This window comes from Pantherophis guttatus, chromosome 3, assembly GCF_059756535.1.
Source record: "Pantherophis guttatus breed Tessera chromosome 3, ASM5975653v1, whole genome shotgun sequence".
NCBI classification, from domain to species: domain Eukaryota; kingdom Metazoa; phylum Chordata; class Lepidosauria; order Squamata; family Colubridae; genus Pantherophis; species Pantherophis guttatus.
Genome location: NC_142065.1, coordinates 144,392,722 through 144,419,074, shown reverse-complemented (window position 1 = coordinate 144,419,074; position 26,353 = coordinate 144,392,722). Strand labels below are relative to the sequence as shown.

General features: G+C 35.3%; 1 protein-coding gene across 3 annotated transcripts; it reads right to left on the bottom strand.

Moving 5' to 3' along the window:
- Nucleotides 1–2,405: 2,405 nt before the first annotated feature.
- On the bottom strand, nucleotides 2,406–25,960 carry PRP4K (pre-mRNA processing factor kinase PRP4K). Of its 3 annotated transcripts, XR_015733269.1 has the most exons (19): nucleotides 25,812–25,960; nucleotides 21,964–23,157; nucleotides 18,148–18,318; nucleotides 17,358–17,510; nucleotides 16,058–16,139; nucleotides 14,400–14,610; nucleotides 12,649–12,722; nucleotides 11,967–12,057; nucleotides 11,622–11,769; nucleotides 10,148–10,285; nucleotides 9,183–9,336; nucleotides 8,360–8,474; nucleotides 7,377–7,528; nucleotides 6,870–6,956; nucleotides 6,113–6,208; nucleotides 5,417–5,551; nucleotides 4,233–4,866; nucleotides 3,439–3,484; nucleotides 2,406–2,585 (listed from the first exon to the last, which is right to left on the bottom strand). XR_015733269.1 is itself a non-coding variant. In XM_087890292.1 (17 exons), the coding sequence occupies exons 1-16, from the start codon at nucleotides 25,922–25,924 to the stop codon at nucleotides 5,450–5,452; spliced, it is 3,081 nt and encodes a 1,026-aa protein (XP_087746418.1). In that variant the 5' UTR covers nucleotides 25,925–25,960; the 3' UTR covers nucleotides 2,406–4,866; nucleotides 5,417–5,449. The 3 variants fall into 3 exon arrangements, 2 of the variants coding, with proteins under 2 accessions (XP_087746418.1, XP_034284972.1); XM_087890292.1 differs by having other exon boundaries at nucleotides 2,406–4,866; XM_034429081.3 differs by lacking the exons at nucleotides 2,406–2,585; nucleotides 3,439–3,484; nucleotides 4,233–4,866; nucleotides 5,417–5,551 and having other exon boundaries at nucleotides 5,896–6,208.
- Nucleotides 25,961–26,353: the final 393 nt, after the last annotated feature.

Below are 26,353 nucleotides of genomic sequence, written 5' to 3'. Positions count from 1 at the left end.
GGTTCATATTTATGACCGTTGCTGTGTCCCAAGGTCATGTGATCCCTCTTTTGTGACCTTCTAACAAGCAAAGTCAGTGGGGAAGCCAGATTCACTTAACAATCAGGTTACTAACTAATCAACTGCAATGATTCTCTTAACAACGTGGCAAGAAAGGTCAAAATAGGGGCAAAACTCACTTAACAAATGTCTCACTTAGCAACAGAAATTTTGGGCTCAATTGTGATTGTAAGTCGAGCACTCCATGCAGCCATACAATATGGCTATTTCAACTAGGACCAGAATCGCCGTTGCTTGCAACATAGCTGTAAAGGGCAACCTTGTTGACTGCATTGCTCGGGTGGCAATCCCATCAGTAGTTGTGGCTGCGGTTGTAACCTCAGAACTGCATTGTTAAGCAGGAAGAGATGGGAATTCCAGGCAAGAAGTGCTGGAGGAGTGCAGATGCTACAGGGAATGTCATGGGCAGGTGGGTAAGAAGATGGAACGGGTGCTATGGGGGTGCCTTGACTCAGCGCTGAGGCACAGACGGATTAAAGGCTGTGGACAGGCTAAAGCAGGTGTTCTTGGTTAGTGTTGCAGGAGTCTCCAACCTTGGCAACTTTTAAGCCTGGAGGACTTCAATTCCCAGAATTCCCCAGCCAGCTATGGAATTCTGGGAGTTGAAGTCCTCCAGATTTAAAGTTGCCAAAGTTGGAGACCTCTGTTATGGAGTACAAAACCCCTGAGATCTTGTAATCCATAGCAGGTCCCCTTGGGAGAAAAGTTGGCAAAAGCAACTTGCAACCTTCTGTGCTGGCTTCCACTTTTGCTTGTGGAAAGCTGGCAAGGAAGATTACAAATGGTGATCATGTGATCCTGGGACCCTGCAACTATTTTACTGAAAGCCGGTTGCCAAATCATGATCGCAATTGTGGAGGTGCTACAATGACTGGGTTGAAAACCTGTCGTGTCATTCTAAACAATTGCTATACGAGTTCATGTGAGATTTCTGCAGAATTTACTGAACTACTTGATTTCGTGGAAGGCAGTAGTAATCATTTCTATACAAGGAAAAATGAATGATTGAGCCGGGTCTTTTTAGTTAATTTTAAATACCGTGTTTCCCCAAAAATAAGACCGTGTCTTATATTTTTTTGAACCCCAAAATAAGCACTTGGCCTTATTTTCGGGGAGATATTATTTTGGGCCGTGTGCAGCAAGACAGGGCTCTACTTGCAGTCTTACCTGATTTCCAGCTGTGTTTAAATATTTTTTGGGGAGGGCTTATTTTCAGGGAGAGGCTTATTTTAGCACATGCGCTCAAAAGCCAGATTGGGTTTATCAGGGAATGTCTTATTTTTGGGGAAACAGGGTAGACTGAAAAATAGGAAGTGACGATAGGTGCTGTGGCTTTAAACTTTCTAATTAAATAGAAATTGGATTATCCCATTTTCCACAGCTATACCTGGAGTAGAAAATATCTGATGCTTCTGATGTTGCCAAGATGCAACTATCAGCATTCTTAACTGCTGGCCATGTTGGTAGGGTATGTGGAGAATGGTATGTGGAAAATTGTTTAGAAATTTCTGAAGAACCATCTCATCAAATTTCTACCAAAAACACCTCCCAAATATTTATAAGCAGCAAAATGTTTTTCTATATTTTGTATTCAAACTGAGTATCCAAAAAATGTTAAATAAGAAGGCTTATAGCACATTTAATACATTGTGGTGAAGTTCACGTTTCATGAACTGGGACCCAGTACCAGATAGTGCTGCAATGCTTTAAAATATTATTCAGAAGAAACGTTTAGAAAGACAAGTTCACCTTCTTAAAATGCTTGCATCCTTTCCCAAGCTTCTTTGAAATTTTGACTCAATACCAGTCACATCTTTATTTCTACCGAGGTTTGCTATCTATATAAAAATGTAATTTTATAAGGTAAGATTGGCCTCCAGGCATTTTTCTTCAGATACTTATTAGAATTTACATAAATGACAACAGCCTTGAGTCTTCCCAGTGTTTGGATTTCGGCTCCCAAATTTCCCAACCAATAAGTCAGAAAGCCCATGCAGTATAGTATCCTATATTCCCTATGCCGCCACCCCACCCCCACCTTGAACTCCTGACTAAAAGATACGATACAAACATAATAAATAAATACTGGAGGAGCACAGATTAAAGAATAGTGAGCTAGGGAACATGATTAGTTTGTAAAAAGTATCTCAATTTTCTCACGGGGGAGTGGAGGAGCAATCACCAGAGAAACAGTAAATGAATAATGTGACCTGTTTCTGTTTACCATCTATTAATAAATTGGTTCTGTATTACCAGGCTGCTGGCACATAGTGTTACTGAACTACTACCTATTACAATATAGAATAAACAAAGAAACTGAAAAATAAGCTTTATCAGAGGCAATATTAAAATAGAAAATGAAGCTTTATTAAAGAAAATTTCTGTTTTGTGCTGATTCAAAACTCTGTGTTACAGCTTGTCAATTTCAGCAGCAAAGACATTATCATCCTGAATTTTCAGACTGGTTCAGCTTCTTGAGCTCACATCAAGCCATGTAAATTCCTGTCACAAATTTTCCACTTACCCTATATAGGAAGGGAAACATATTATTAGCAGAGTATTCAATATCATTTACCAAAATTGTTCCTAAACATTTTTTCTGTTATAACAATCTATGCAGTAACACAAAACACCAATGAACAGAATAAAGCATACAGTACTTAAAATATATTTCTAACTCTGAAATACTGTTACAAAAGTTAGGAATTTTAAACATCACTTATGCTTCTTCATAACCTCCCTTTGAAGATCTTTTGTTAAACTTAGATTGGCTTCTATGTGAAACCACCTTATTCATAACATCTAATAGGATTGCTGGATAAGGCAAAAGCTAAACTACCAGTACAGTATGAATTGGATTAGATTGCAGAGTTTAACAAAACCAGAATCCAGATGGTTTTTTTATACAGACATCCAAATTCATACTGTGTTGCTTAAAACAATGCAAAAGGACTGAATAATTTATGTCACTTTAACAGAGTGTCACAGAGTATTAATAGTTGGCAGCCCAAATATACTTTAGTATATTACCTCTATGACTATACCATTATAAAGTCTTAAGCAGTTATGTCGGCAATCCTATAACAGCATTTGATTATACTTTGAAGGTGTGCATGGAGGCTCTATAATGGATTTAAAATATAATAAGTTGCCTATCTGTTTTACTACAATAAAAATCTTATCATCCAGAAATGAAACAAACATTTGTATAAAGAAAACCAAAACCAAAAAACATCACCAAAAGAGTACTATGCTAAGAACTGCCGGCATGAGAAAGTGTAAATGAAGTCTATATCTGTGAGCTGTGAACAAAAGATTTTTTTTCTTAAAAAAAAAAAGACATAAGAATGTTTTGCATATCTTTTAGAGAACAGAAACCTTTGTTCATGTCTTCTGGTTGCCATCATCTTCATTTGAACGGCATCTATAACACAAAGAATAAGTAAACAAGCAACTTTGTTTTTTCTTAGGAAAGTTTAAAATTTTTGTAGCCATAAGTGGGGGAGGGGGGGAAGGTTGTAGCTGCTACTGGAATTGTCATGACAACTGTCTTTTATTATTTGGAAGCAGGGACACGAACAAATGGTGAAGACCATCACATTTTATGACATGTGTCATATTGCCACTAGATGCGCAAGGGAGGCTGATAGCACTGTCAAAACAGCATGCCCCTTTACTGTGTGTGCAAAAGACTATCAAGTAATATATATCTTCCTTTCAGTGAAGTTGCTTTCTGTTTCCTGCACAAACAAGAAACATTTTAAATAAGTTGACAATCACTTTTACTACTTTTTAAGTAACATTAGAGAGACAGCGTAGAAGTTCAAAATAGACAATATTATCAACTACTGTCGTAGTTTGTTATTCCATTATAGTAGGGAACAGCTCCTAGGAAGCATCCCATTAGCAAACAATAGGTTTGGCTGCACTAAATATGACTTCGTTTTAAGTACATGCCTTTATGGATTTTAAAAATCCTTATAAACTTCAGAATATTATAAAACATCTAAGTTTTAGCTAGGCAACATACACGAATCATCTGTTGTATGAACCGCTTTTAATAAAAAATATTGGGCTGGCAAACAATTGATTCAGTTGAGTATCTTCATGATGAACAAACTATTTTTAAAGTTGTTGCTAAATGTTTATCTACACATGCTGTCAGAAATAACCTTGTTAGGAAGGTGAAGATGGTGTCTCAGCAAACCAGACCCCCTGGAGTAGGCGTTGAGTGGCCTGTGACTTGCTTTCCTTTGTCTCTCTCAGCACCATCAAAAAGGAAAAGTAAGAAAAACAGCACAAACATTAGTTAAAACCTGCATCTAATTCAATAACCTACAGGAATAAATTTCTTAACAATGAAAGCAGACAATATCTGCAGGGGGCTTGGGACAATATTTACATTGAATTTTCAATAATTAATAGTCTAAAAGTTCTTTCAGGGGATCACATCTTTTAGTAATTGTTTTAATTAAAGGACTATTAAAAAGGAAAGTTCTTATGGTTTACCTGAGTCGGCAACGCCGGAGACAAAAATCTTTTAAAAAGGGCTACCAATGCCTTGTTCACAAAAGACTTTATTATCTAATGATGCATACCGAAAACATACAGAAATCTGCATGGTCCACTTTACATGCAGCAGAACAATCTTCACTTTACAATAAGTGAATGTCAACTATTTTATGCAAGAGACAACACTTTAAAGTCACATTTCTTAAAGTTTCATTTACAAAAGAAATAAAAGGTAAAGAAGCAATTACCGCTTTTAAAAAGCAGCTGCTTTGTTCAAGAGTGGAAGGTTTATGCCTGTATTGAAAGACAACATGATCACAAATAATGAAAACAATGAACAAATGAAAACACCTTTAGCATAAAGCAGTACATTTTCAAATGACATACAAATAGCTAAAAAAAAATTGTGGTGCTTTCTATCTGGCCAAGAGGAGATAAGGACTTTTGGAACCAGAGCTTAGCATTTGTTGTTAGTAAATGAAAATGACTTAAGTACTGGTTTTATGCCATCGTGAACTGTATTTAACAAAAGGTATAAAGTCTATGTAGCAAGTTGATATTTTAAAAAAAGTAATATAAACAGTACACTGAAGGCGCTCTCTCCATCAAGTGCACACTCCTCCACTTTTTTTCTTTGAATGTGATGATCAAACACAAGCTGGAATTATGCCACAGTTGTAATGCCAGAAAATAATATATATATTTATATATATATTTATATATAGGTATATCTCCTTTATAAAACATGCAGGGAATTCTGCTACAGAGTGACCGATTCTCGTTTGTCAGTTGATCCAGTACAATTAACATCTTAAACACCAGTGATGTTGATGGTTTAGCTTACCTTCAGTGTACTGAAAGTTGTACGCAACCTGCTTTAAAAGAGGAGACCATCCCTGTGGGCAGGCTCAAGAAGGAACAGACCCCTTTCGGCACTGACTACACCAAGGGCATGCTGCTGTGGCCTGCACGCACACACCTAGGAAAATGTAATATAAACAGCATTTATGCTGGCCATTTTTCAGAGACAAAAATGAAGCCAAATTTGCTAAAAACCAAAATCAACCACCCAGTCTTACTGATATTTCATCACAGATTTTTTTTTTTATATATATATATATAGTCCATGTGCGCATGTGTGTATGTATTATTTGAGAGGAACTGCAACCATATATTTTAGCACTGTACTCCTGTGCAGTCTTGGCAATTAAAATAATTCTACAGTGAAAAAATCTTCACATGAGAGACAAACAGATTTACTCTAACATTTCTAAAAGAAATAATCCACCTTTGTGTTAATTGAAATATATCATTCTTCCTCAATTTTGCAGGGGAATTATTTATATGTTATATGTACATTTATAAATTGCAGTGAAACTTCATCAGTCTTTGTATATTAACTATTCAAACCCTTTGAATATCTTCACTGGATTTAAATTTTCTCCTGGATGAAGGCATGCTGTAGGGCCTGGTTGATACTAATCCGTTTAGCTGGGTCTAACATGAGGATCTGGTCCAACAAGTCCTTCAACTGGTGAACCTTTTTGCGCTGATCTTCGGGGAGGCGTTGGCACCCAATTAAATCTGCAAGCAGGTCCTTTGTTGGATTAATGGTGCTCATCACAGTCACTTTTTCCTACCAAGACAAGGGCATCCAGCATTTATTTTCAAGATAAGAGTAAAATTACCAAGAATATGAAATGGCCAGTCCAATTAAGAGATACACATTATGCAACTGAAATTTGGCTTTTGAAAGCAAAACACTTTCCCCAAATAATAACTGTACCATGGCCCTAGTGTTGTCAATTGGAAAAACAGAAAGGGACAAACAAAACTTCCACAGTATTATAACTACAGGTAGTTCTCACAACAGTTCATTTAGTGATCATTCGAAATTACAAAACTTTAATGCATCTTTTTTTTCCCCTTGGATCTTTTATGTTTTCAGAGTCTAAGTGCTGGAGCTTCAGGAATGGAACTGTAAGTTAACATAAAGCCTAACATAGCTACCTGTTTCTCATGTCTGGGTTAAAAAACCTGTATCTTTAAGAATAATAGCATGAAGAGGACAGAAGGATCTTTTATAAATAAATGCAATCAAACCAAACAAATGTTTTAGTCAGCTCAGGTTTATGCACAACCTAGTATATTTTGAATTCTTTACTATACTATACCTCACAATTCCCTGTAAATGAAAGGTTCTTATTTGTGGAAGATTCTTATACATCATAACACCTTTATGAAAAATTTTAATTAAGGATGCCACAGAAAGCAATCTTGCTTATTCTATTACTTACCCTTTCTGTTACTTTATCTACCTCTATGTACATAAAGTTGAGGTTTTGATCGAAGTGCTGATCTTTGAACACTCCTTTTCGGATCATCTGGAAAGAACAGCATTAAAAAATGTTAAAAGTGCGGCTTTTAAGTGTTTATCCTAAAAACAGTAAACCCATTTATTTCAATGATGGGTAAATACAAAAATGAACTTCGGTACATTTTCTTAAAATGGAAAAAAAAAAACTTTAAATCGTTCTGTCATACACTATGAGTTTAACTCCAGAAAACTGAAACAAGTCTACCCCACCCTTCCACAAAGTATTGGATTTCTTTTTTTTCTTTTTTTTTTTACTTAAAATACTGTTTATTTGTGATTTAATATTAATTAGCATTACATCTATAAGCAATTTCCAACAACATTTATATATCTTTTTCTACAGGACAGTTGGCTGGCTATTGAATATTTCGGGGGGGGGGGGGGACACCTTGTTTTGTTGATTTTTATAAGGATTTCATTTCTTTACCTTGTTTGGCATCTTTCCTTTGAGGTCCATAGCAAGTTTCAACATATGATTATTGGTTTTCCCAGCAAATAATATTTTCCCAGTGTAAAGTTCATACAATGTACAGCCTACAGACCACATATCTATACCGTAGTCATAGATTTTGCCTATAACTGAAGGAGAACAATTTTAGATTACAGGCTATTTGGTCATATTAAACTGCAATAAATGTAATTACTTTTTCTAAAATCAGCCTGGCAGAAAAGAGAATGAATTATTACGTATAGAGTCTTTCTATATGTCATCAATTCAGATAAGTGTCTATGTCACTAACTGTAATTTTCCTCTTGTTTCTTCCTTATTTTGTCATTTACAGATAACTGATGGAAATACTAGCTGTCTTCTGTAATGGTACATGAAGAGAAATTGGATAAAATAGTACTGCATGATGTAGCAAAGTCTGAGTCACATTATACTGTTTCAAATGTGCATCTCTTGACTTCCATTCAATCAGAAAAAGCAGGATGAGTAAGAATAAGTTAACACACGTGCAAAATTCCATGTTAAATTCTTCATTTGTCAGGCAGATACTCAGATGATGCAGGGGCTTCTCCAGGGAACAGAAGGAAAGACCAAGAAGGATAGATGAACCAAGTTGTGAGGACAGAATCAATCAAGAGGAAAAAAAGATTGGGAAGAACAAACTAAGGATCCTAGAAAAAGGCAAAAGTGGTGGCATAGTTCTCAACAAGGAAAAAAAAATGAGGACTTAAAAGAAATTAAAGAGGTTAAACCCCCAAACCATGAGATTTTTAAAGTGGCCCCTACCTTCCATTCAGCTGTAATCTAAACTTCAGATTCCAATTTCTATAGACATTTTCATATTAATTAAGGATTATACATATCTGATATCACACCAAAGAATGATATCAATCATAAAACTCTAATAAAAGTTAAATTAATGTTTATTAATAATTTTAACCTAAATAGAGTAATTAACTTACTAATTTCAGGAGCACGATAAAATCGACTAACAAGATATGGTGTGATATCATTGTCAGCAACATGTGAAGCTGATCCAAAGTCACAAAGTTTTAAAATGGTTTTTGATTCATTCACCTAAAAGAAGCAAAAATAATAATTACGGATAAAAATAATAAGTGGCACTACTATATGTGTGTGTGTGCATGCACACACACGCTTTCAATAGAAATCATTCTTTTTTTGTAATTTATTATACATACAACACACAGATATGCTAATCATTACGCTTAAATGATCTGCTATAGGCTATTAAGAAACAGAATAGTGGACACAATAACACCTTGGTCTATAATCCAGGTGGGTTATTTTCATATTAGAAGCAAAAATGTCAAAATATTGAGAAGTTGACTATGTTGCAATGTATTGATCTTACTTGTGAAGGTGCTACATTTTCTATTAAAGAGGAGTTTATAGCAACATTGTTGAAAACAACTGGAATTTATGCAGTTTATTGATAATTCAATAAAAAATGAAATCACAATAATCCAAACCATAAGGCATTCACATTTTTCCACTTTGATATACAATGGGCAAAATACTCTTCTACATATCATCTGAATAATATTTTGCACTTTCAATAGAAATCCCTCTTTTTTATCTGTCAGGGTAATCCCTAGATTATGTTGGGACCACACACACACACACACACACACACACAAAATGCAATGACAGTATGGCAATGAGAGCAACTGATATGGCAATTCAGCTGTAATGTTACAGATGATGAATACTTTTGTCTCTTTCAAAGAAAACTGCTATAGAACTATAACTGAGATTACCTACCAAAATGTTATCTGGTTTGATATCAGCATGTAAAATGTTGCATCTTTTCAGAAGTTTCAAGGCCAGGAATAACTGCTGACTATAGGATCGCACAGCCTTTATATGGAGACCAACATCTTTTCCATATTTCTTTAGAACTTCTCGTAAATTCATACTAAATTGAGAACCAAAACAATGAAACTAGAACAAAACTTAATACACAAAATTCATTTTTACAAAAATCTGCAGAATAATATTTAAAAAATGACTTATTATAAATATATTTTAAAAACGTTTACATAGTATTTTTTATTCTTCAAATTACTTGCAAAGGACTATTGAAAAGAGCAGGTGTGCTAAGTTCATTAAGTAGATTTGTATGAAAACCAAGCAGCTAAGCAACAGATGGGTGATTGTGAAAACTTATTTGCATTAATTACAGTATAGATGTTTCTTAGCAATTGAAGAGTGTTATTTTTCAACGTCCACCTCAAATAAAACTGACAGAAATTTGATGCTAAGAAAACAAATTATCTTTTCAAGCTGACAAACTGCTTCAATACTTGCACAGAAATCAAAGGATTTTATGTTAAGTGCTTCAAATACACATTAAAAAAATTATGTCTTCCACTTACTGGTTTTATACTGTTTCTTCTGTCAGAATTCACTAATTTAATATTTTATTATTCAATCACGAATTATATGTTACAGTTACAGCTATCTGATTAAAAACTGCTAACATATGAAAGAATCGTCTTAAATTTGTTGATTGGAACAGGGAAGTGGAGACCAGTGCATGTGTAGCTTTAAACTGTGAATACATGAACAGATTTATATTAATCCTCAAATATGTTCATTAAATATGAAAATTATCATTAAACTGGTGGAATAACTATTTCTGAAGCATTATAACAATGTAAAACTTCATAAATCAGTATGATAAAACTTATTTTTAAAGGGGCTTAAATTTACTTTTTGATACATACCTCAGAGGTTCAAACACTAGACAAAGGTGCTGCTTATGGTAAAAATGTCGGAACAAACGTAGACAATGAAATTTGTCATCAGGGTCTGCATCATTGAGCTTCTTCAAGAATTCCAGTTCTTTTAAACCAGTTTTTTGCCTGAAAAAAATATAATTTATTACGAACACAAAAACCAAACTCCTCTTCCATCTATATTCAATCATGTAATTTTCAATCTTATAGTTTTCCATTAACATTTCAAAAACGTTTGAATTTGAAGTTCATATCCATTCAAAACCAGATCAATTAATAAAAATGCAAATTCTGGGCACTTGGATTTTTTTGGGTTACCATGGGCAAGAACTATGAGAAATAACGTTTTAATTCATTATGTATTCCTTTCCTATTAAATGTAGCAAAATCTGGGGATATGTAAATTGTTTAGGCATACAGCGTTCCAAGCATAGAAACGTCTGAGAGGAAAAATGCATTGCACATTTTTGGGTCCATAAAACAGAATAGGACTGCTGTTCCTGGTAGAGGTGGCAGTGTAAGTAAGTGGAAGGGAAAAGGAAGACTAAGAGCACTGGTTGCAATTGAGGGGAGACAGAGGAGGGAAGGAATTGGCAAAAGTTAAGGGTAGGAAAGCCAATGAGATATGCCATGCTGAGAATCTGCTCTTAACTGGGGACAGCACTAGGGGTGGCAATAGCTATGGGAGTGCCGGGAAAGAAGACACTGGAAGGTAAAGGAAGCAGATCAGTGAGATCTGGCATGGTAGAAGCTGCTGAGGGTAGCATGGGAGATGTGTACTAGTGTTACTGCACTTGCCCTGCACAGTTAAGCCAGGATTCCACTGCAACTTGCTCTGGAAAAAATTAATAATAACCCTAAAAGTCAACCAATTTTCAATTTGCCAAACTGCAATTGACCCAATATGGCTCAATCAAGCTTCTAGGAGTGATGGTTTATTGCAGGCTTGGAACAAAATATAATTTCCATTCTGTGCACACCTGTAGTAATATCTTACTTCTGTTGCATTTTGAAATCACTTGTTTCTGGCTTAAATACTAAGAGAAATAAGAGAGCTGCCAAAAGTTCCCTTCAAATGCCATATAAATATATAAAGAACAACTGAAGTTAAGGAAATAGACAACATTTCAATTTTTCCTATAACATGTGGCTAAGTCACTATTTAATGAATAAGTTAAATGTCAGAAATATTTAGACGAGGCCAAACAATTTGCATTTTCCCACATGCTATTTATTAAATTACGGAAAACATTTGATTTAAAAATATATTAATGATTTAAGCAATATGGTATATGAAAAAACCCTGTTCTCTAGTGACTAAAACTAACCGCTGAAGTTTAATTTCAGTTAATTATACATATGATTGATAAATGTGCTCAACAGAATTTCTTTTATATTTGTTATTTGCTACTATTATTGAATGGCTCAATACAATCAAAAGCATTTGAACTTTCTCACTTACATAAGTTCATTGTTTCTAATGATCTTCACAGCCACTTCTTGGTTTGCTCTCGCCATATCTCTGGCTCTAACCACATTACTGAAAACTCCTTGGCCAGTGTAACCATACACATTGTAACGTTTATCTAACACTTCACCTATGTTAACCCCTGGAATGGGGAGGAGAGAATGGAAAAGAAAAGCATGTAAGATGCCTTGTATATTCAAAACAAAGCACAAGAACTAGTGAAAGCATTGCTACTTACAAATTAGCTATGCAGAATGAAGACACTTTAATAATAAAACACATTAATTTACAAGTGTTATTCAGCAGATAACACAAAAGAAATTTAGCGACTGTACTCACGGTAATATCCTTCAGCATCGGTCCAGTTATCCCTGAGATTTGGATTTTCTTTGAAGTCTTTTCCAAAGCCAGCAGCTCTAAGACGTGCACTCTGAAATAAAGATTTAAGCTTTTTCATCACATTTTAAATATCTGAAAAGTGTGTGTGTGTGTGTGTGTGTGTGTGTGTGACCCGCGGTGGCGCAGTGGTTAAGAGTGCAGTACTGCAGGCTACTTCTGCTGATCACTGGCTGCCAGCAGTCTGGCAGATTGAATTTCATCAGGCTCAAGGTTGACTCAGCCTTCCAGTCAGTGAAATGAGGACCCAGATTGTTGGGGGCAATATGCTGGCTCTGTAAACCGCTTAGAGAGGGCTGTAAAGCACTATGAAGCAGTATATAAGTCTATAATATTAAGCAACCTATACTACATTAAATATCTACTAACCTAAGAGTAAGATACCAGTGCATATTTAACTAACGTTAAATATATTTTAATATTTACCCATTTACATCCCACTGAGAAATTGCACTATCACCCCTTCAAGATTGTAAAAACGGTTGAAGAATCATATTTAGAATCATATTGTAAACTGTTTCTCAAAATAATTTAGTGAGTTTTAAGAGGTTTTTATATATTTGTTTCACTAAAATAGTGCTGCATTTCAACAACCATGATAAAATATATCTATTAGTGCACCTACGTCAAAATATGCAGCAAACATATCATCTGATTCTGTAAACATATCAGGAGCTGTGATTTTCTTCTGAGATGAACCTTAAACAAATATTCAAATAATTAGACTTAGAATGAAAGAAAATGAAATGATTAACAAGTTTAAACACACACACTCAATGTACAATTAATGAGATCATCTTGGATGACATATACACAATTACAGTCCATAAATAAACCAACAATCCATAAATAAACACTACCAAGATGGTCAATTAAAATCTATGGGCTTGAAATGACTGAAGAATAAGGTTTTTATTGAGCACTAAAGTTAAGATGGTTACTTTTACAATTCTGAATGGAGAAAGCTATGCTACCTCAACTCAAGAGAAGATAGGAATTAAGAGCTGAATCTCCCAAACAGCTTTTCTTACAGTTTAAACTACACAATACACTCATTTCAACTTTTAGAGATTCCAAAATTAAAACGTGCAACCTATATACTACTAAAGCTCTCATCATGATCTTGAACTGGGCGAAATGGTGCATCATAGGCTAACAATTTTTGAACCAAGGTACATCAAATGGGCTAAATTACAGAACGTGTCTAAAATCCAGTATGACTCCTAAGGGAATGAAACTTGGAAAAGCTGTGACTATTTCAGTGCTTCTGGCTGCTGCTGCATTGCTGCTGTGGTCACACAATCATTTTCAATGTTCCATGATAGTTTCCCAGCCAGTCTCACAATCCCTCCATCCTCCCCCACTTAGCAGCAGCCTTGCTTGCTGGAAAGGAAAAGGGAAGGGAGGTTTTCAACATTCTCTGCCAGATTCCCACAAGAAAACTCAATGGGCAAGCCAGCAGAAAATTGGAAGTTGTCCCTGCTCCCAGTGCTTTTGGTCATTTGGTTTCTCTGCTTAGGAAATATATCTGAAACGATAACCCAACGGAGCATGGGTTTTCTAGTACATCTTAATTTTTAAACTAGAAGGATGTTTTATAGCTCTTGACAGTAAAACTAGGTAAAGTACGTCAATTTATCATTGCATATGAAACAGTTTCTCTGGTTTTTGAGAATGTAAGGATGACAGTGAGCTGAAATACTCATACTAGCTAAGAGAGATGGACGTTTAATTCTATTTTCTATTTTTCTTTTAACTGTAAGTAATCTTAATATTAAATACATGCCACTATATTTATTACAGTATTAAATAAACTTTGAAATGCTAATACATGGTGCTGTTTAGAAATATGTACACTGTGTCCCTGTCTGATATATTGTATTAAGTGACATTAAACTAGGTTCAGTTCTATAGATGTTTGCAAAGAGAAACAAGTAATAGTTTCTCTTATCTTTTGCACCCCTATATGCCATGAAAATGTACTTCAGAGGTTCCCAGACAGAACATTTTTGAGGACAAAAGAAAATTGCAGGAAGGGGAAAGGAATGAAAGGAGAAAATCACACTGCAGGAACAGAAGTCTGCCCAGCACTATAGTACACCTATTGTGCTAAAGATTGAAGAGGAATCTTTAAAGTCTATAAATTAAGTCTATCAAGATGAATATATTTTTGTCTTCAGTGTCTCAAGTCCATCAGTGGCTTCAGTCATAATTTAGCTAATTTTCTATTTAGCTACAAGTAACAAAAATAGTTTATATTCCGTTATAAATTAAGGATATAAATTGCTTTACTTAGCTGTCCTAATGTAAATATCTTGCTGTTGATTATTTGATAATCACTCTTTCAGAGTGTATTAAAAACTCTGTAATGGTTACCATTATTTTGTTCAACTGCCATGAGGTTGTGTTTTGCCTTCACTGAGGCTTCAAAAGTGTCCACATTTTCTCGTTCATACTCTTTAACATCAGCTGCTACCCGTTCAAGAATGCCTTCTGGTGAGTTGGAACGACTGCGAGTACTGCTTTGAGGGCTGCTTGGTTCAGATGGCACTGACATGTTACTATCCTCTGTTAAGTACTTATATTTCTAAAAAGGAAAAAAGCCATAATTTATATTGGATTTGATAATGAGATAAATAAAAATGCTATTTATACTTCCTTCAGCATTATAAAAGAATCTATTCACTGCCCCTCCTGCACTATATATCTGCATTTTATATCTCTTGTGTTTTTGCTGCGTTCCTGAAGCCCAAGAGCAACCTCCCAAGAATTAAGATTCTGCTATAAAAGCAAATCAACTTCCTGTTGTGCACAAGTTACATCCCTTCTTGGATATGGAGGCCCTTCTCTCAGCCACTCATGCCCTGGCCATCTCCCACTTGAACTATTGCAATACACTTTACATGGGGCTTACCCTTGAAAAGTATCTGGACGCTTCAGCTGGTATAGAATGTGGCTGTGAAAGCAAATTTGCAAGAGTGATGCATGTAATCTTTTGTTACATTAAGTTGCACTGGGTACCAGTTTGCTTCCAGGTCCAATTCAAGAAGTTGGTTATGTGCTTTAAAGGTCTACATGGCAGATACTCTTTTGGAAGAGTTTGAATACCTGGCTCTACCACCTCACTTAGAGCACCTTAATGGCAACCCCCCCCCCTTTAACTTTGTTCTATTCTTCTTGTAACTGCCTCCTCTTATTGAAATATACTATTTTGATGTTTTTAATTGTACACTGCCCAGAGTTGCTCTGTGAGATGGGTAGTCTCTAAATTCGATTTATAAATAAATAAATATGCATTCAATCAATTCTAGACTGAGAAATCCATTTCATATTGTACATTCCAAACTGCAATAGCCTGGCATTTACTATGCAAGTCCTTTTTTCAGTCTATTTCTTCTTAACTACTTTCCTCTTTCAGCTGCCACATATGTGGGGAGATACACAGTAGCAACCAATTATGTCAGAAAATGTTTGGAAATGCAAGGCCATTTTAATATCTGAACACACTCTAGCGAGTATGAACTATCCGTTTTGAAGCTCACTATATCTCTCCACAGGTTGTAATAATGTACAGCAGTTGTTTGAGCTAATGCCTTGATAAAGTGAACAAGACAATGATTCAACAGAGGCATACTTCTTTTCTATCCATAATGTGCAGACATCTAGCTCTACGTACAATAGTTATACAAGTTTAAGAATTCCTCAGTTTTCATTAATTGCAAAGATTTCTTTTGTGCAACCCATAAAGGTCACCTTTAAAAAAAAAAGGCCCTACATTATAAATGTTTTAACAAATGTTATTCAGAGCCATTACAACTTTGAATAGTAGGATTATTTTTACACCTGACAATTACAATTACAATGTTGTGTACATGATATCTGGAATTTACCAAACTTTTTATTTAAAACATTTATATAGCCGTCTTAAAGCAAACTCTGGACAGCTCCCAGATGTTACAAGTAAATGACATTTCTTCCAATAAGTCTACTAAAAATTTTAGTCTGGTCTGAGTAGAATTAGCAACATAACAAACCTGCACAATTGCTTGCCTCTGTAATCTTCTTTGCTCAATTAGAGCTTCCTCATCTTCTTCTTCAACATCGAAGTCTTCAAGGCTATTATTATATAAATTAACCATTTGACATCTTAGTACTGTATGTACTGATACAAGAACATGTATTTTCAAAATAACATTCAACATTCTTGGCCTGAAGTTCACAGAAAATATTATCTGTGTCCTTAGGCAGCAGCTATTTTTCTTTACCTTATCTTAAAAGCTTCTTAATTAGAAAGTCTTCCTGAAGAAAGCTGGTTAGAGGGAAAAGGGGATTTTCTCCCATGTTGGGATGCATGTCCATTTCGTAGTTCTCAATTCCATCACTATCAGGAAGTTTCTACACTTTTACGAACAAGAATTGTTGCATTTTAAGGAATTTCAGGGAACTGGAAACACTTTCCCCCTTTCATAATGAAATGAAGCTACCTGGGTGACTTTGGGTAGTCACACTCTCAGTCAACTCATCTCATAGGATTGTTGTTGTTGGGGAAATGGAAGAAGGAATATGTTTGCCCTGAGTTTATAAAAATAATAAAGGTGGGATTTAAAAAATTACAATAAATAAAAATTATATTACCCAAATTATGTTTATTTCAGTTATTATATAGGGAAGACTAGTCTCCCTTGTACAGGTAGTCCTCATCTTAAGACGGTAATTTACCATGGAACTATGGTGGTAAATTGTGGTGGCTGTTAAGCGAGTAACCCTATTTTATGTGGGTTTTTTGTGAGCAAACTAAATGGTTATTACTATTTCGAGAAATCTTTGATACAATCAAGATAAATTCAGTATGTATCATTTTTTTAAAAATCCAGTTTGGGGGGTCAATATAAGATAAGATTAGTCTATCAAGAATTTTTCGGCAAATCCATGCTGACCACTGCACTGCTTTTAAGGTGCTTACGAAGAGCTCTCCCTTATGATTTACTCTAAAGATTTCCCAAAGTATTGATACAGATATCTAGCATCCAACAATCATCCAGTATTTCACCTGTTCCCAGGGCTTTTCATAGTTAATATGTAGATATTCAGTTATATTATTAAACCGCTTCAATACCAATCCAATTTCTAGAGTTTTAAAACAACTGAAAAAAATCATTTTCCCTACCATGTTTCTATCCCATCTTAATGAAAAAAGCACTGGAACAGCATAACTAATGCAACAAAAGCAAATCCATTACAATGTACTTTACTTACTAGCTTAAATTCATAATTTAAGGTTTCTTATCATTCCAGGGTCTCTCGCTATATGAGATATTGAAATACAACACTTACTTTTCATCAGATGAAGATTCTTGCTCAATCTTCATTCCTTCTGAAAGGCTTCCCTTAAATTTATCTTCTATTTTGCTCCTGCTCCGTCGTCTACGGCCACCTCGTGATCTGGATCGCCTTCTCAAACGAGATCTACTACGTCTACCCCTGTCTCTGAAAATGGATTTAACAAAATATGTACTTTTATAACAAACATATTCATTTTGTTTGATACTATTATTTTACAATTCAAAGACTAAAATTGTTTAAAAGGAGATACACATATATATCACTGAAAAGATACCAGAGTAGTTTTTCTGATTTAACAGTAACACCATGGTATCGTGATGTCTTTCAAAACTTTTCAAGTATAGCCAGGGTGGCAGACAATCAGAAATTGCAGAACCTGTAGTTTAAAACATCTAGATTAACAACCATATCTATTTTTTAACAGCCATATTAGGATAACATACTTTTATTCAAACATTTACTGGCAAGAAGAAATATAGAATAATCTGACACGAAGTTTCAGCTATGAAATTGGAAAAAGTAAACTCACTTTGAAAAGAATCATTATTTTTTAGCATACAGATACGATTGCACTGCATCATGTAACAAACAATAACGCAATCTTCCCTATTGCAGAGCATTACATATTCTCAAATCTGCTTCAGAGGGACAAGAGATTTCAGGATACCAATGTATTTTGATGGCAGGTGGAAGCCAGATGGAGAAAATCAACCCCTCATACTAATGGAAAATACCACTTGTACAGTGTTTATTTTGCTTACAAACTATACCACTTATATACCTCCTCCGAGGAGATCTACTTCTCCTTCTTGGAGACCGGCTACGTCGAAGTGGAGAGCGAGATCTTCGTCGAAGTGGAGACCTGGATCTTCTTCTTGAAGGAGACCATCTAGGTGGACTGGCATCTTTTGATCGCTCCCTTCTTGAGAGGATGTCATCTCTAGTTCGTGTTCTTGAAGCAGGTAAAAAAGAAAAAGGAATTATAACCTTAGATGAAAGCCACTTTAAAAGTTCAATCTGAAATTAAACTAGAAAAGAATATTTAACAGATAAATTTAAACAGAAGAAAAATGTTAAACAAAAAGATGATTTTTGTTACCTAACTCAGACTTAGGATCTCATCTTCTCTGATGATTAGCAATCTAACTGAGCTATGACAAAATTGTAGTTCAGAAGCTTTAGAGCAGGGGTGTCAAACTCACGCCATCACAGTGGCGTCACGTGATGTATTGGGACTTTTCCCCCCTTTGCTAAACCAGGTGGAGGCAGGGCCAGCACATGACGCATCCGGCCCATGGGTTGCAAGTTTGACACCCCTGCTTTAGAGGATATCAGGCTGGAAAGATTTTCACAATCTTTTGAGTTAAATTTATAGCTGACAAGGAATGAAATATAACTCAAGACTTATTTCCTAGTTTACATTCTAAAATCAAGAATCTAGAAAACGGAAACTTAAATAACACTAAAGACAGTGTTATTTCTAAAGAATGAAACATGATTTATCAGCATCTAAATTTACATGAAATGTTTAAACTCTATTTTCATATACATTAATTTGACCCTCCTGCACTTGTGTTTATGTAGTTATTAGGGACATATTTTAAAAACATGTAATAAAGCAAAAATATCATTACTATAGATTCTTTCTTTGAAGTTTGCAGTGATGCCAACAGTGCTAAAATTATTAATGTTGACTGATCCTGAGATGGACTGGAGAGGCTGGATCTATGTCAGCAGTTTTATTTTAAGAATAGCTTCTCAAATGGAGCATGTACAATCCAGAAACCTAGACTGGGGACTAGAATCTACCTGCAGAGACGGTCCAGGTAGAGAAAGATCTAGTTCTATCAGCCAGAGACTAAGCAAAAATGTAATTATTGAGTATATGCACTTAGGCTGCATAAGATTCACTAGAAAGTTCCCTTTAACATGTATTTTAAATCTCAAGCTGTGGCTTTATTCCATCACTACTCACAGTATATTTTAAACTTCCAATTGTGATTGTATTCCTACCCAGCTATTGGTAAAATGGGCAACAGAAGGGATTAGTTTTAGTAATTTATCCAGACTAGTTTTACAACTGTAATCTGCAATTAGGTAAATTGCAGATTACAGTTGTAAAACTAGTCTGGAAATAATAAAGTGAAAATTCACAACAGGCTCCACTGTTATCCAAATTGTTGTAGAAAAATATTTTTAAATATTAAGGATGAGTGTTTTTTTAAAAGCTATGAAAGTAAAGTCAGACTCTAATGATAGCTTTACAATGATTACAGTGTGGCAGATAAAAACTGAAATGCTTAATCTAGAAAAATGAATCAAGAAAGCATTATCTACTGTTTAAAGAGGGGGGTATCAGCTGAGGGAGGCAAAAAAGTAACATTTCTTAATTATCACATTTTTTGCTTTCCTCAGCAAAGAAATCTATTCTTTTCTTTTCAATATACTGTCTTGCATTTCAGCAATATACATGATTCTGGACTACAAAACTGAAGATATAGTATAAGCATATCTATAGAAACAAAAAAAGTGTGAACTCCATCCACTACTTTTCAAGACATAAATGGGACAAAGTAGCACATATATTTGAAAAGTAGTACACTACACAATGTAAAAATGATGTGATTTTACTTACAGAATTAGTAAAAGGATTCTTGCAATAAGCAAAGCATATTATCATGAGCAAATTTAATCTCCTGATAATACTTCCTTCATATTATACAACATATTACAGCAGTTTTAGGTTTCAGCAAAGTATTAGCCAGTGTGTACACTTAATCCTCACCTATTTTATTGCCACTAGCAATACTGCAACTAATTCAACAGACATTATTTTGCTTTCTCACATTCAATATACTTAAGCTTAATCATACTGTATAAAATGTGCATAAGGAAAGCCTGAAAATTTTGTTTTCCCCAAATTTCAAAAGCTTCCCATCATTGAAAATATTTTTCTTTTCATTACTGTAACTTAGATCTATGCTAAGTTAAACTTGGTGAATTGGATCCGGACTTCTTGTAGTTGCGAAATGGATTTTAACATAAGAACAGAGATGCCCTACTAAATCAGACATTGACCCATCTAATCCAGTGGTTTCTTCTTGTTTCCTATAACTTCAATGAATTGGTTTTATCTTTTTTTTTGAAGCTAGCCAAACTGACAGCTAATAAAACTCTCATGTTGATGATTTTCAAAGTTTAATTATGCATTGAGTTTTTAAAAAATCCTTTTCTCTGTGCTAATACTTCCAGTATTCAATTTCATGATTCTGATTCTAGAATTCTGAAAAAGGAAACATTCTCCTTGTCTATTTCATTCACACTATAATTTTCATGTAATTTGTGAATTTCATCTTATAACAATTATACAGAAATAAATTCCACTGAATTTGAAATTCTTTTAAAATATGCAGCATTTTAAAATACAAGACATATTAATATATTCAATGACTGCTCACTAATTGATGCATATTGACAGATATCATTGAACTGATTCCCAAAATAAAATTATAGCAACACAAACACTAATTAGATTCCAATAAGCAACCTGAGGATTGTTTACTAAATTTTTTTAAATTTACATTATAGTTATTTAATCCCTGTTTACGTTTGGCTGTTAAATGACAAGTACAGAGGAATAAAGAGGACAATCCTAACATCTTCTTTAAGAAAAGATGTGTTAGTCAAATTAGAATTCTCAAAATACAAATATATTTATTACTATATTCAATGTGTTTTTCCGTTCTGAACAATACAATCACACCTCAGATTGTTATACAACCCAGCAATTTATCTGCCAATTAGGACCAGATCAGGTGCTTCCACCTGATACTTCTCGTTAATATCTGAATTGCACTGCCTCTGCAGCTTGCCCTTATTATCAAAGAGTGGCTCTTTTATAACCATCTGCATTCACTGAACCCAAAAACACAGATATCTTAAACAAACCCCCAAAACATGTCTAGACTTGATGGCAGTTATATGATATACATTGCTCTAAATCCCTTCAAGGTAAACTGACTCTTGCCATAGATATGCTTCTCTTTGAGTTTGATTACTGGTAGAATATATTTTTATGTAAAACCATCTTAAGTCTGTTGATTTTTTTGTAACATAATCGTCATTAGGCAGGTAGTTTCTACTGAAAATAACAGAATAGTACTGTAGCGGAAACTAATGAAAATGAGTCAATTCATAATAATAGAAGTCACAGACTGGCACTACAAAAATAAATAAATAAATAAATCACATGCTTACACATTCTAAGGTTTTTCTATTCACTGCCAACTCACCCATTCTATTGCACCCAATATAAACATTTATTTTTTTATTGCACATTCTTTAGGTCCCGCCAGACTTCATCTTCTAAAACAGGATCCATTATTCATGGACAGCTTGCAATATAACTAACAGCTAGGAAGTGACATGAATTTTGCTGATTTGTTACATCCCCAATATCATATCATACATACCATCCCAAAGGCAGATTTTTGGAGCATGCAAGAATATTGGCAAATATCATCCTCCACCCACTCCCACTTTCACAATTGTGAATAATGTCTAAACCAAAATCATTATTTTTTTCCATCAGCATTACCTTGGAGAAGAAAAACGTCTCCTTTCAGATTCTCTTCTTTTTCTATCTGCTGATCTGCTCTTTGCTCTCCTAACAGGAGACTGATTTCGAGATGGTGATTTACTCTGTTTAGATCTGCGATCATTAAGCAGGGGTGATCTGCTGCGTCTTAGTTTATCTCGTGGTTTTGGGGATAAACTTCTTCCTTTAGGACTACGACCAGGTCTTTTACTAGGAGACCTGTTTTCTTTACCTGATGACATATCTTTTGAAGGTGATTTGATGAGCTTCTTTTCTTTTTCAGCCTCAGATCTCCTGGATTTTCGATCTTTCGATCTTGATTGTCTATCTTTGGATTTGCTTCTTTGTTCTATTGGAGATTTGGATCTTTTGCTACGATCTCTAATTTTATTTTCATTAATAAGTGGAGATTTTTTACGATCTCTTGATTTGATCTTATCTTCTGCTTTAGTTTTATCTTCAGGAGGAGATCGTGACTTCCTATTTTTTTCTTGAGAGCGCCTTTTAAGGGTTGGAGATTTTGACTTTCCTATTTGATCCTGAGACTTTATTCTTTTAGATGGGCTTTTAGATTTTTTTCTTTCTTTTGATTTACTTCTAGTAGCTTTCTCTTTTATACCATCAACTCCTGACTTGCTTTTCTTTTTATCAGACCTGTGTCGAGTCCGTTCTTTTGATCTGCTCTTACTGCGTTTCTTTGAACTTTTATTGTCTACAATCTCAAGCTTTCCCTTAACATTTGATTTATTTGCAGATCTAGTTCCATTTCTCGCCTTATCATTGATTTCTCCTTCTTCTTCTGAACCTGACTCATATCCTTGTAATATTAATCCCATCCCAGATTGAACCTTTCCTTCCATTAGCTCATTTTCAAGTTCAGCTTTTAATAATGCTCTTTGTTTCTCTAAATCTTCTAGAGGAGCTAAGAAGTCAATTTTAGTTCTTTTTGCTGGCCCATCTTCTTTATCAGAGATATCGGCAACCTCCTTTCGTTTATGTTTCTTATGTTTGTGCCTATGTTTATGCTTTTTGTCCTTATCTTCTTCTGAAGAATGTTTGTGTTTCTTATGTTTGCCTCGATGTTTGTGTTTCTTTTTTTTATGTCGACTATGTTTAATTTGTGGTTGGTCTCCTTCTGAAATATCTCCATTTTCTTCATTTGCACTTCGTTCAGATATATCAGCTTCTTCAATTCTGTGAATATATTTCAAAAAGCAGAATCTAAATAAACTTAAACAACAAAATATTCTTTATGCTATATTTTCCAATCAGATAATTCTAAGATATTTAGGGAGAGGTAGCAAAATGATCTGCTGGGTGTACATATGTTTACTTCTACTGTTTAGATAAATAAATGTCACATGATAGAATTCAAGTGTCAAATTATCTAGAAAATGGGTGGAAATTGATTCCAGTTATATAGATGTAATATTTAGAATTTCACACAAAAGGTAGAAATGACAAAGAAATGAGTAAATGAAATGCCAGGGAATCAGGTTTGCTAGCTTGTGACAGTATAAAACATTCTCCCTTTGACCTGTCTTTAACCAATGTGAATGGAAATTTTTTTGGAATCCATGTGTTCTATTACAGAAAACTCTGGCACTTAAGATATATGGTGCTTGCTTTACAGGTGATTATTCCAAAAAAACCTTGACATTTAAAATACTTTGCAACTGCATATTATTTAACTGATTAATCTGTTGATTCCAATACTGAAATATGGTTTACAAAATTCTTATAACATTTTTTCTCCACATCAAAATTTTTAGTTTTTGTATTTAATTTACAACTTGGCTTCATTATTTTTATAAACAACTAAAGACAGCCAATATATCTAACACTCCTTCCTCCTCCTATTTTCCTCACAACAATCCTGTGAGGGCTGAGAAAAAGTGACTGGCCCAAAGTCACCAAGATGGCTTTCAAACCTAAGGCGGGACTAGAGTATATATTTGGATTAGCCTTTTAAATCAGAAATCTCACCTTATCAAAATCTTTACCCCTTGAGAAAATGAAGGAAATGAATAGGCACCACCTCCACCAAATGTTATATTTATGCCATCCTGCCCTCAGATCAGTTTTGTCTGACCAAATGATGGGCATGACTTATGAAAACAATAGTAAGAATCTAGCTTTGAATGATAAAGTAGCAATTAATTTCATAAGTGTAAACATATCCAATTCAGCTTGCGCTATTAATGCATAAATTACTAAAGTCTACTACAAAAATCAGTCTAGCTTGATTTGTTTTTTAAAAAATCGAAATGGGGTGCTATAGGATGGGCTGGACAGGGATACAGAGGAATGGAAAAAAACTTAAGTGGAGACTGGTGAGCAGCAAGAGATCACCTTTGTATCACTGAGGAGGTGGAGAAGGAGCACTAAAGAGATGCTGCTTGGCTCAGGGTCTCTTCTACCCTTCCTCCTCCATCTCGAAACATTAGATGGGTCAGTGATTCAAGGACAATGAACAAGAATGGCAATAGGTGCAAAGAAGGAAAAACACCAAGGCATGTGTACAATGAACAGCTGTACAGACATATCAGTAACTGATCATTATTCATTATTTGGGGCATTGTAGTTGTTTCGCTGTATTTAGCAACTGACTAATCAAATGGAATAGAACTTTAAAGAAGCTGAAGTTTAACATTTAGATACCATACTTTACTGCCTCACTGTCAAAAACGTATTTAGTATGTCATTTTCATATCTAAAATTGTTTCATATCTAAAATAGAAATTTTTCTTCTATAACGTTGTGTACAAAGCACCTTAGAATCTAATACTAGCCAACTCATTATGCTGTTGGAGCCCACCTCCATTGGTCTTCAACATTATAGCCAAAAATCAGTGGGATAATGCAGACTATCTCTAACACACTTGCGTCTTAGTGCAAGTTGTTAAATCAGTCAAGGAGAAGGATCAAATTCTTCTAATCCTATGTAACACTACTGTAGTTTATGGGGGAGTACAATTTGTGTCAAGCCTTCATAAAGAGCAATATCTCTCTGTTACCTGAAACACATTAAACAGTGAAAAGCAAAAATTAACGATCCAGAATACAGAGATACAGTGTATCAACCTTAACAGTTGCCAACCCCTCCCCCCAAAATGGAGGCTCACATTCCCATTTTACCCAAGTCCCATTTACCTAAAAAAAAAAAAAAATCCTTTTTAATTCATTTTGAAATAAGTGTGCGCACGAACACTTAATTTGCACTTGATTTTTTTTTTTGTTATATCGTTCCTCCATAAAAAAAAAAAAAGAAGGCCGATCATTGGTAAGGTTATTCCTCCTGAGCATGTGTGTGTACATATGTTATTTGGGAGTATATTTAGAAAGGAAAACCACACATGCCCCAATCCTTCCACACACGATTTAATGAGGACAAAGACGGCTTTCTTTTCAAAGAGTCGGGGGTTTTTTCCCCCTAACCCACCCCCTCCCTTTCTTCATCAGAGGACCGTGCGGAGGGCATTAGAAGGTAGCAGCCGTTAGGCGAAGGCGAAGCCTCGGACGAGCTTCCAAGTATTTGTTAAGGTTTTCCTCTCCCAACTGACCGACAGGAAGGTCAGAACCATACGACTAAATACGACGGCTCGGGCAAGGAGAAGAAGCCCAGCCTCCGTAATTGAGAAGAAGCCAGAAGTCCGGGCTCAGGCCCGACCAAGGCCTCCCCGCGACCGTTATAACAGCTCGTCGATGGCGCGTTCTAGGCCCACCGCTCGCTTTTTTCTCCCCCCTCCCCCTCGGTTCCCTCCCATCTCCTCGTTAAGTGAAAGGCAGCTAAAAAGGCCAAACATAGTTATCCTCTTTAAAAAATTTTTTAAAAAAAGCAACCTTACCCGTGTCCCCGCATTGCCAACTCCACCAACGTCGGGGCAGCCATTTTGAACTCCCAAACTCCTTCTTCGCCGCCGCCGCTGAGGGCCGGTGAAGAGATTGGCGAGTGGCGCATGCGCACTAGGGAGACAAAAAACCCCCCTCGGGCGACAGCAAGGCGAAGGCAGAAAAACTGTCTGGTTGCTTCAGCAAACCGGAAATGATGTAAACATCGCGAGCCTGGAGAAGGGCGATAATTTCCGAGGAATACGAGATCTTCGGACGACTAAGGGTAGATGGGTGACTCTACTTCCTGCTCTTTGTTGAGCTGGATGAAGTGCGGCATGTCCGATGCAACAAAATACCTTGAGAAGAATGAACATTTTTCTATTTCGCATATAATTATGAATGTTCTTGCCTGGTTATGGCAGAATAGAATAGGAATCAGGACAGGAATAGGAATAGGGATTGGAAAGGAATAGGAATCAGGACAGAACCTTAGAGGTCTTCTAGTCCAGCCCCTTGCTCAAGCAGGAGACCCTATACCGTTTCAGACAAGTGACTG